Consider the following 12,787-nt stretch of genomic DNA (forward strand, 5'->3'; position numbering starts at 1 on the left):
CTGGTTCCATGATGGTTTAACATGTGTTCAACATCAGGAGTCCCTCTGTCTGGTTCCATTATGATTTAACATGTGTTCAACATCAGGAGTCCCTCTGTCTGGTTCCATTATGGTTTAACATGTGTTCAACATCAGGAGTCCCTCTGTCTGGTTCCATTATGGTTTAACATGTGTTCAACATCAGGAGTCCCTCTGTCTGGTTCCATTATGGTTTAACATGTGTTCAACATCAGGAGTCCCTCTGTCTGGTTCCATTATGGTTTAACATGTGTTCAACATCATTATGGTTTTAAGAGGTAATTGCGCTTTAGAAGAAGCGCAATCTTCCTTAGCAGTTATTGAACAGTTACTTTAAATCCAACGACTCCAGCATGCTAATGGCTGCCGCTAGCCACTTTAGAGAAAATGAGAAGAAAAACTGTGTGTTTTTCATTTTGTAAGAACAATGGAGAGACTTGAAGAGGGTGGTTATTGTACATTTGTGTTTCATTCGAAACGTATAAATACAGCTCTTGTGAATGGGCAGAAACTAAACACAAGGCTACCCGTGCGTACCGATAGGACGCATGGGGATTCAGTAGCTCCATTTTGTACCGACAAAACTGTAGTTACTGTATATGTAGAAGCCAGACAACAAAGTTGAAATTAAGCCTCTAAAATCAATAGATCAATAAATCCCCAAGCTGTGAGAGAGTGAGCGGTCAGTTAAATACAACAGCGAAACAATCATTTGGTAAACCCACATTGCAACAAGAACCCTACAAGCCATGGCTTCCCTTAGAGGAAAAGACAAGGAATAACTTGGGGATGCAAACGAGAGTAATGAACAGCTAAATGATATCCAGGAAATTATAGCTTAAACGCTCTCAATGCTCACCTAAACAAACAAACTGCTACAATCTGTTGTTAAAAAAGTAAATTAGCTCAAAAAGAAAGTACAATCTATTGTTTTATCGACATGCAAATACAAAGAACTAGACAACAAAATGTGCCTTCTGGAAACAAAGTTGCAAACTTTAGAAGATGAATTGGACCAGCAAGAAAACAGAATAAGATGAAACATGAGAATATTCTCCCATACCGGAAGACGAGGAAAAATGGGACCTTTCCAGCTACGTGGTCAAACTGATATCAGAGGAACTTGAAGTGGGTAAATCACCAGAGGATCTGGAACGATGCCATAGGATTGGCGTAAAACAGAAGAATGCTAAATACCTTTACATGGGAATCTTCAAGATGTGGAACTATCAGACCAAAGTCAACATTCTGAAGGCACAGGGGGGAAAGGAGATCAAAATCCACGGCCAGTCCATTCCATTCGTCCAGGATCTGTCTGACAGGCCGAGAAAATAAACGCAAGCAATATATTCCAATCAGACAGTCACTGAATTAAAGAGGTATCAAATCTCAACTCGGCTTCCCGGCAGTGGTGTGGGTATGGAAGAGAAGACAAAAGGATGGAATTCACAAGCGCCAAGCTACAAGAAACCTTCCCAGAAAGCTTCCAGGTTGAAGGAGGGGAGCCCCCTGCTAAGAGAAGAGGTCCATGTTGGAAATAACGATGAGCGCACTGGGCTGTATATAGTGATACCTGAGACCAGCTTGCCGTAAATTGAGACAACATCCTTTCCTCCACCCCCAAATTCAGTCTATACTCTACTTTCCCCAAATAATTCAAGTAAGGATAGAAGTAGCCAATGCCAGTAGACTACATGGACACTGACAATACAATTCAAAGGGGCAAATATTGCATGTATGCCAATACCTGTTCTATGGGTGTGTGTGTGTGTGTGTGTGAATGTAGGTGTGTGTGTGTGTGTGTGTGTGTGTGTGTGTGTGTGTGTGTGTGTGTGTATGTAGGTGTGTGTGTGTGTGGGAATGTAGGTGTGTGTGTGTGTGTGTGTGTGTGTGTGTGTGTGTGTGTATGTAGGTGTGTGTGTGTGTGTGTGTGTGTGTGTGTATGTAGGTGTGTGTGTGTGGGGGAATGTAGGTGTGTGTGTGTGTGTGTGTGTGTGTGTGTGTGTGTGTGTGTGTGTGTGTGTGTGTGTGTGTGTGTGTGTGTGTGTGTGTGTGTGTGTGTGTGTGTGTGTGTGTGTGTGTGTGTGTGGGAATGTAGGTGTGTGTGTGTGTGGGAATGTAGGTGTGTGTGTGGGAATGTAGGTGTGTGTGTGTGTGTATATATATATGAATGGGAGTGTGAGGGAAGAGTGAGGGATGGTGAATATGAATATGTGTAGGAGGGTGAGAGAGAATGGGCGTGTGGATGCATAGAGCATATGTTAGGCAGGGAATGAGAATGGATGAGTAAGTCGATGGATGGATGTAAGTAAGTGTGTCTGAGGTCTGAGAGGTAGGGAGGGTTGGGACAAGCTTGGCTTGGGTGGAGAAGGGTGGGCAAGGAGAGAGACAATCACCCGACCTCAACCAAATTGAGATGGTTTGGGATGAGTTGGACCACACAGTGATGGAAAAGCAGCCTACAAGTGCTCAGCATATGTGGGAACTCCTTCAAGACTGTTGGAAAAGCATTCCTCAGGAAGCATTCCTCAGCATTGAGAGAATGCGAAGAGTGTGCAAAGCTGTCATCAAGGCAAAGGGTGCCTACTTTGAAGAATCTCAAATATAAAATATATTTTGATTTGTTTAACACTTTTTCGGTTACTACATGATTCCTTGTGTTATTTCGTAGTTTTGATGTCTTCACTATTATTCTACAATGTAGAAAATAGTAAAAAATAAAGAGAAACCCTTGAATGAGTAGGTGTGTCCAAACTTTCGACTGGTGCTGTATGTATTCATACTATGACTCCCATTTCATGGAATGCCCACTGCATTTTATCCGGTTCTTCAATGATAGACGGAACAGACAAGTTTAACTTTGATTGTATTGTATACAAGTAAAGACCAACAGAATCCAACTTATTACATTGACAGGCTTCATGATGGGGAAAAAACATATGGTTCTTGAACAGGAAAGGTCAAATGCTTTATTATCTAAACGTTGAAAGTGCGTGGGCGACAGAGAGACACAAAATGGTGCAGTTTGAGGCTATGTGGCAGAGTGTGATATGGTCGCTGGAGATGGGGGTGTGAGCAGGTGGACCCGTGCAGGAGTGATGTTGTGGGATGTTTGTGTGTGTTTTGTAAAACACAGGATGCATATTGTTATACTGAATATATTAGTCATGAATAGAAGTGTGATGCCTGAAGTAATCATTGCCTGTATGGGTCAAAGCATGGCTAAACTGAACATATAACTAGAATTGTAGTTTTATTCCATGCTAATCATGTCCTGCTGGGGATGGACACAGTTCCCAATCACAGAAGATTAATGAGGGACTATTGGGTAACGTTACGTGACACTAAACGTTACGTTACACTAAACGTTACGTTACACTAAACGTTACGTTACACTAACACGCTACCCAGAACGGACTGCAGTGAACTCCATAGTGGTACATCAACACACAAACCCTACGCAATGATCTTCCTGACAACGGTTTGGTGTCATAGAAACCATTACCTTCTGGTTGCCAAGGCTGTTTAGAAAACCCTGCTCGGTCTCCCATAGCGACAGGGGTTCTATTCTGGTAGCGTCAGTGCTGTGTTCTGTCAGTGCGCTCCACTGAGCTCATAGACTCACAGTCATGAAAGACTGTTTTCACCATGTAACTAACTTCCTGTTTCTAGTCACTGGGGGGAAAGCTTGAGGAGTTAGGCCCTAACCACAGTCATCCTAGGATCATCCTGCAATGCCTGTGTGTGTGTAGTTTCCTTACTTGTCTCCTTTGCTGCGAGCGATGCCGATGAGTTTCTCTATCCCGCCGGCGTCTCTCAGTGCTTTGGCATTCTCCATGTTCTTAGTGATGACCTCATGCAGAGCGCAGCAAATAGCCGTTACCGTATCGTCTGACATGGTCTTACTGGGCGCTAGTGGACCCCCGGAACCGCAGCTAGTCCCACCGCTGCCCCCAGTACTGCTATTGCTGCTTCCCGGTAACCGGTGGACAAGGTCACGCATGGCGTATTTACCTGTGAGGAGAGGGGAACAAAAGAGATATTGCTTGGGTTAGAATTCTGAATGTGTGTGTGTGTGTGTGTGTGTGTGTGTGTGTGTGTGTGTGTGTGTGTGTGTGTGTGTGTGTGTGTGTGTGTGTGTGTGTGTGTGTGTGTGTGTGTGTGTGTGTGTGTGTGTGTGTGTGTGTGTGTCAGGAAAGTAACAATCCTCATTGGTTACAGCCACTAACCTGGGCACACATGTATGCCAGTCGCCATGGGTTATTCAATCCAACCCTCTGCCCTATGAGTCAGCTTCCCCAAATCTCCCCCATCTTCCAACACTTAACTATCTCTTAAATAAAGCTAAACAATTACGAAAGAAGTGGGACTGCCCCACTCCGTCATTTTTTTATTTAAAGACATCTTCATTGATTCAAAAAACATCAATCTCCTTTTTCCCCTCCTCATCTCCTGTCTTTGATGGAAATCATCCTCTGTTACGTTCCCCAGTTTCTGTGTTGTGGTTTGTTATGTGTGTGTTTCAGGATGGCTTCCTGAAATCCCCCAAGCAGCTGATTGGTCGACTCCACGGTTAATTGGAGCTGACCCCACCCCCTCGTCAAGTTACAGCTGTATCCCATTAGACTCCTTCTGAAGCTGTATAAAACCCAGTGTTCTGTTCAGGAGAAAAGAATGCAGAGAGAGAGAGAGATCATTGCTGAGAGCGGAGGCTGATGGCTGAGAGCTGGGGCTGATGGCTGAGAGCTGGGGCTGGGGCTGATGGCTGAGAGCGGAGGCTGATGGCTGAGAGCGGAGGCTGATGGCTGAGAGCGGAGGCTGATGGCTAAGACCGGAGGCTGATGGCTGAGAGCGGAGGCTGATGGCTGAGAGCGGAGGCTGATGGTGATATACTGTGTTGGTTGTTCTCAGAGGGAAATTATTAGTGTGTCCTGTATTGGTTTAGTGAGAACTGATTGGTTATGTCTGTGTCAATAGGACGCAGTGTTTTGATCATTGTGAAATTGTTTGTAAAATTCAGTTTTGTTTGTTCCCAGGGGGGGGGAGGCATCTAGGGAGGCAAGAGGCCCGCGGGCATACATATACCCATAGTATATTCACTGTCTAGGCACACTAGTGTCGTGTCTGGCTATGCCAGATTAATTGCTATGACATGCTATTCTATAAAATAATTTCTCTGTAATTAATATCACCTGATTTAACTAATCATGTAAATGTAATTAACTAGAGGGACACCACAAAATAATATTTATAGAGCTGTTATCTTCCGGATAAACTCTTAAAGATTTAGTAATATTTTACATCCATAGCCGTCAATCTTAATAATTTTACTTCAGTCTCATATTCTGAAAGTTGTAAATTCTTGGTTATCTGCAAGAATCCTGGCTAACAAGTTGAATCAGCAATTGGGTATAATTGGGTTTAATTATTTATTTACTAAATACCTAACTAATTACACACACACAATTAAATCATAACTTGATTACAAATTGCCGTCATAAAGGAAAACGTCCCTAGCGGGCGAAACAGATATGACAGCTTGTTACACAAAGAAAAGGGGCGGGATTTTAGTGAAAGAGCGGGAGACTAGCACAGCTTCGCCGCTGTTCCAATCGTAGATACAGTAGCTTATGCATTCTAAATTACCGCCCATTTGGAAAAGGAAAATGCAATAAATATTTACTCTGAGTTGCGCTTCAGTAGGTTGGTGGTAGATGGAAGACCGTATCGCCAACCCGAGTCCTCTGTCCTTTGAAGAATGTCTCTGGTGGTCACTGGATATGTTGGAGTAACGTCGATGTGTAGTAGACGGGATACTCTGACTGTCCTTCCTAACCTGCGTTTGTAGCAGCTGTTGCTAACTCAACGGCTAGGAGGTATCACTTCTGTAGTGAATACGAGTTCAAAGTTCATACCATTTGCAACCAAAGACCATGCTGATGTTGGCTTAGTTCTGTAGTTATTATCTGAACCATTCTGACATCGGATCGTCATCCTAATGTACCCGGAACAGGAAGTTATATTTTTGTCAATGGCTTATATAGTGGAGGGAGAGGGGTGTGTATGAAAAGTTTATAACCCATGCCTCTTCACAGGGGCGGGCCACTGTTTGAGCAGAGGCCCCAAACTTATGAAAACCCAAATCTCTCATTTGGAAGCTAAAATTACATTTCATCTCTTCACAAATAATTTCATATTCAAACATTTAAATTAAACAACAATTCCATGTGAATCAGATCCCTCTGAGGTTTAGACTTTCCACAGTAGAGTTTGTCATTCTATCATTGATGAGAATGTGTCAGAGGGCAACCGAACTGACATAATATACCTTAAGTACCACCGCATATGTTCAGTTGGTCGGATTACCAGAATATAGTTCATTTCCCCCCAACTTCTGATGTTCCCAGAATCTCTGTTAACCAAGGGGTTTTATTATGTCACATCAGTAGGGAAGAGGAACGGGGGAGGGGGGAAAGAGGTTTTTATGACTGTCATAAACCTACCCCCAGGCCAACATCATGACACTAGGTAAGACCTGGGTGGACAATCCCCTGTATTTTGGTTAGTGCACCAGGTGGTGCTAGTTAGGTAAGTAGTGGGTAGGCAGGTAAGGTAGGAGGGGGCTTTGACATTTACTTTCTTTGCTTTGGTTCTGTCCAGCCCCTTTTACCGGAATAAATTCCCTGTAAACGGTACCATTCTCTGCCTTTGTCATCCTTACTCACACCTACAGTCCCATACCGCTTTCACTTCACGGAGAGTGTAGTTGTAGCAGGGTGTTGCGTTCCCTCTTCACAGAGGCGTGCGTAACATCCTATAACAATCAAACCTTAAAGAGCAGTACCATAATTTCTCAAACAATCAGTGAGGAAGTATGGTACTGCATTCAAGGACAAACATTGTTCTAAATCCTCAAGCCTGTCTCTCTCAGCCTGGCCAGTCTCTCTCAGCTGAAGTCAATACACTCTGACTCATCTGGTATTTGGAAGAAGATTGACGTGGACGAGAGGAAATTAAGGGAAGAATCTGACATTAACAGAAAAGAGAGTAGTCAGAATGAGAGTAAAAGCCAGATAAAAGGACGGAGGGAACAATAAGTCTTCCCTACACATTAGCCTACACCCTCATTGGGAGTCTTTCATGCTCAATTGGTGACACGTTATCATTTCACAAAATGTCAACATTGACACACATCTAGGAGGCGGACATCTTTGAATGATGACCCTGAGTGATTAACATGACACTGGTGAAGAGCTGCTCTTTCAGATTGAATCATTTTCTCTATTGAAATGTCAATTGTCCATGTGAGTGGATGGTGACCTACACAGGAAAATGGAAGTCAATAGGTTCATTGAAGACGGAGCAATTAAGACAGCTGTCAATGTCTCACTGGTGGGCTAGAACCCAGATAATATACCTAAACTCTCAGCAGGACAGGACTAAAACCCAGATAATATACCTTATTTCTCAGCAGGACTAGAACCCAGATAATATACCTTAACTCTCAGCAGGACAGGACTAGAACCCAGATAATATACCTTATTTCTCAGCAGGACAGGACTAGAACCCAGATAATATACCTTAACTCTCAGCAGGACTAGAACCCAGATAATATACATAAACTCTCAGCAGGACAGGGCTAGAACCCAGATAATATACCTTAACTCTCAGCAGGACAGGACTAGAACCCAGATAATATACATTAACTCTCAGCAGGACAGGACTATAACCCAGATAATATACCTAAACTCTCAGCAGGACAGGACTAGAACCCAGATAATATACCTTAACTCTCAGCAGGAAAAGAACCCAGATAATATATACCTTAACTCTCAGCAGGACAGGACTAGAACCCAGATAATATACCTTAACTCTCAGCAGGACTAGAACCCAGATAATATACCTAAACTCTCAGCAGGACAGGACTAGAACCCAGATAATATACCTTATTTCTCAGCAGGACAGGACTAGAACCCAGATAATATACCTTAACTCTCAGCAGGACTAGAACCCAGATAATATACCTTAACTCTCAGCAGGACAGGGCTAGAACCCAGATAATATACCTTAACTCTCAGCAGGACAGGACTAGAACCCAGATAATATAACTTAACTCTCAGCAGGACTAGAACCCAGATAATATACCTAAACTCTCAGCAGGACAGGACTAGAACCCAGATAATATACCTTAACTCTCAGCAGGACTAGAACCCAGATAATATACCTTAACTCTCAGCAGGACAGGGCTAGAACCCAGATAATATACCTTAACTCTCAGCAGGACTAGAACCCAGATAATATACCTTAACTCTCAGCAGGACAGGACTAGAACCCAGATAATATACCTTAACTCTCAGCAGGACAGGACTAGAACCCAGATAATATAACTTAACTCTCAGCAGGAAAAGGCTAGAACCCAGATAATATACCTTAACTCTCAGCAGGAATAGAACCCAGATAATATACCTTAACTCTCAGCAGGACTAGAACCCAGATAATATACCTAAACTCTCAGCAGGACTAGAACCCAGATAATATACCTAAACTCTCAGCAGGACAGGACTAGAACCCAGATAATATACCTAAACTCTCAGCAGGACAGGACTAGAACCCAGATAATATACCTAAACTCTCAGCAGGACAGGACTAGAACCCAGATAATATACCTTATTTCTCAGCAGGACTAGAACCCAGATAATATACCTTAACTCTCAGCAGGACTAGAACCCAGATAATATACATAAACTCTCAGCAGGACAGGGCTAGAACCCAGATAATATACCTTAACTCTCAGCAGGACATGACTAGAACCCAGATAATATACCTAAACTCTCAGCAGGACTAGAACCCAGATAATATACCTAAACTCTCAGCAGGACAGGACTAGAACCCAGATAATATACCTTATTTCTCAGTAGGACAGGACTAGAACCCAGATAATATACCTTAACTCTCAGCAGGACTAGAACCCAGATAATATACCTTAACTCTCAGCAGGACAGGGCTAGAACCCAGATAATATACCTTAACTCTCAGCAGGACTAGAACCCAGATAATATACCTTAACTCTCAGCAGGACAGGGCTAGAACCCAGATAATATACCTTAACTCTCAGCAGGACTAGAACCCAGATAATATACCTTAACTCTCAGCAGGACAGGACTAGAACCCAGATAATATACCTTAACTCTCAGCAGGACAGGACTAGAACCCAGATAATATAACTTAACTCTCAGCAGGAAAAGGCTAGAACCCAGATAATATACCTTAACTCTCAGCAGGAATAGAACCCAGATAATATACCTTAACTCTCAGCAGGACTAGAACCCAGATAATATACCTAAACTCTCAGCAGGACTAGAACCCAGATAATATACCTAAACTCTCAGCAGGACAGGACTAGAACCCAGATAATATACCTAAACTCTCAGCAGGACAGGACTAGAACCCAGATAATATACCTAAACTCTCAGCAGGACAGGACTAGAACCCAGATAATATACCTTATTTCTCAGCAGGACTAGAACCCAGATAATATACCTTAACTCTCAGCAGGACTAGAACCCAGATAATATACATAAACTCTCAGCAGGACAGGGCTAGAACCCAGATAATATACCTTAACTCTCAGCAGGACATGACTAGAACCCAGATAATATACCTAAACTCTCAGCAGGACTAGAACCCAGATAATATACCTAAACTCTCAGCAGGACAGGACTAGAACCCAGATAATATACCTTATTTCTCAGTAGGACAGGACTAGAACCCAGATAATATACCTTAACTCTCAGCAGGACTAGAACCCAGATAATATACCTTAACTCTCAGCAGGACAGGGCTAGAACCCAGATAATATACCTTAACTCTCAGCAGGACAGGACTAGAACCCAGATAATATACCTTAACTCTCAGCAGGACAGGACTAGAACCCAGATAATATAACTTAACTCTCAGCAGGACAATGCTAGAACCCAGATAATATACCTTAACTCTCAGCAGGAATAGAACCCAGATAATATACCTTAACTCTCAGCAGGACTAGAACCCAGATAATATACCTAAACTCTCAGCAGGACAGGACTAGAACCCAGATAATATACCTAAACTCTCAGCAGGACAGGACTAGAACCCAGATAATATACCTAAACTCTCAGCAGGACAGGACTAGAACCCAGATAATATACCTTATTTCTCAGCAGGACAGGGCTAGAACCCAGATAATATACCTTAACTCTCAGCAGGACTAGAACCCAGATAATATACATAAACTCTCAGCAGGACAGGGCTAGAACCCAGATAATATACCTTAACTCTCAGCAGGACATGACTAGAACCCAGATAATATACCTTAACTCTCAGTAGGACTAGAACCCAGATAATATACCTAAACTCTCAGCAGGACAGGACTAGAAACCAGATAATATACCTTATTTCTCAGCAGGACAGGACTAGAACCCAGATAATATACCTTAACTCTCAGCAGGACTAGAACCCAGATAATATACCTTAACTCTCAGCAGGACAGGGCTAGAACCCAGATAATATACCTTAACTCTCAGCAGGACAGGACTAGAACCCAGATAATATAACTTAACTCTCAGCAGGACAAGGCTAGAACCCAGAGAATATACCTTAACTCTCAGCAGGACAGGACTAGAACCCAGATAATATACCTTAACTCTCAGCAGGACTAGAACCCAGATAATATACCTTAACTCTCAGCAGGACAGCACTAGAACCCATATAATATACCTTAACTCTCAGCAGGAAAGGACTAGAACTCAGATAATATACCTTATTTCTCAGCAGGACAGGGCTAGAACCCAGATACTATACCTTAACTCTCAGCAGGACAGAATTAGAACCCATATAATATACCTTAACTCTCAGCAGGACAGGACTAGAACCCAGATAATATACCTAAACTCTAAGCAGGACAGGACTAGAACCCAGATAATATACCTTAACTCTCAGCAGGACAGGACTAGAACCCATATAATATACCTTAACTCTCAGCAGGACAGGGCTAGAACCCAGATAATATACCTAAACTCTCAGCAGGACAGGGCTAGAACCCAGATAATATACCTAAACTCTCAGCAGGACAGGACTAGAACCAAGATAATATACCTAAACTCTCAGCAGGACAGGGCTAGAACCCAGATAATATACCTTAACTCTCAGCAGGACTAGAACCCAGATAATATACTTTAACTCTCAGCAGGACTAGAACCCAGATAATATACTTTAACTCTCAGCAGGACTAGAACCCAGATAATATACCTTAACTCTCAGCAGGACAGGGCTAGAACCCAGATAATATACCTTAACTCTCAGCAGGACAGGACTAGAACCCAGATAATATACCTTAACTCTCAGCAGGACAGGACTAGAACCCAGAGAATATACCTTAACTCTCAGCAGGACAGGACTAGAACCCAGAGAATATACCTTAACTCTCAGCAGGACAGGACTAGAACCCAGATAATATACCTAAACTCTCAGCAGGACAGGGCTAGAACCCAGATAATATACCTTAACTCTCAGCAGGACTAGAACCCAGATAATATACCTGAACTCTCAGCAGGACAGGACTAGAACCCAGATAATATACCTTATTTCTCAGCAGGACAGGACTAGAACCCAGATAATATAACTTAACTCTCAGCAGGACAATGCTAGAACCCAGATAATATACCTTAACTCTCAGCAGGAATAGAACCCAGATAATATACCTTAACTCTCAGCAGGACTAGAACCCAGATAATATACCTTAACTCTCAGCAGGACAGGGCTAGAACCCAGATAATATACCTTAACTCTCAGCAGGACAGGACTAGAACCCAGATAATATACCTTAACTCTCAGCAGGACAGGACTAGAACCCAGATAATATAACTTAACTCTCAGCAGGACAATGCTAGAACCCAGATAATATACCTTAACTCTCAGCAGGAATAGAACCCAGATAATATACCTTAACTCTCAGCAGGACTAGAACCCAGATAATATACCTAAACTCTCAGCAGGACAGGACTAGAACCCAGATAATATACCTTATTTCTCAGCAGGACAGGACTAGAACCCAGATAATATACCTTAACTCTCAGCAGGACTAGAACCCAGATAATATACCTTAACTCTCAGCAGGACAGCACTAGAACCCATATAATATACCTTAACTCTCAGCAGGAAAGGACTAGAACTCAGATAATATACCTTATTTCTCAGCAGGACAGGGCTAGAACCCAGATACTATACCTTAACTCTCAGCAGGACAGAATTAGAACCCATATAATATACCTAAACTCTCAGCAGGACAGGACTAGAACCCAGATAATATACCTAAACTCTAAGCAGGACAGGACTAGAACCCAGATAATATACCTTAACTCTCAGCAGGACAGGACTAGAACCCAGATAATATACCTTAACTCTCAGCAGGACAGGACTAGAACCCATATAATATACCTTAACTCTCAGCAGGACAGGGCTAGAACCCAGATAATATACCTAAACTCTCAGCAGGACAGGACTAGAACCAAGATAATATACCTAAACTCTCAGCAGGACAGGGCTAGAACCCAGATAATATACCTTAACTCTCAGCAGGACTAGAACCCAGATAATATACTTTAACTCTCAGCAGGACTAGAACCCAGATAATATACTTTAACTCTCAGCAGGACAGGACTAGAACCCAGATAATATACCTTAACTCTCAGCAGGACAGGACTAGAACCCAGAGAATATACCTTAACTCTCA

The 12,787-nt window shown here is 42.6% G+C and overlaps 1 protein-coding gene across 1 annotated transcript in view; it reads right to left on the minus strand.

Annotated features, from left to right (window-relative positions):
* Positions 1 to 12,787, minus strand: part of LOC129858897 (catenin delta-2-like) — a 522,672-nt gene that overhangs the window by 51,790 nt on the left and 458,095 nt on the right. Inside the window, exon 16 of the mRNA XM_055928130.1 lies at positions 3,780 to 4,032. Coding sequence (XP_055784105.1) covers positions 3,780 to 4,032 — 253 coding nt within the window. The remainder of the gene's footprint in view (positions 1 to 3,779; positions 4,033 to 12,787) is intronic.

Source organism: Salvelinus fontinalis, chromosome 7 (genome assembly GCF_029448725.1).
Source record: "Salvelinus fontinalis isolate EN_2023a chromosome 7, ASM2944872v1, whole genome shotgun sequence".
Lineage (NCBI taxonomy): Eukaryota > Metazoa > Chordata > Actinopteri > Salmoniformes > Salmonidae > Salvelinus > Salvelinus fontinalis.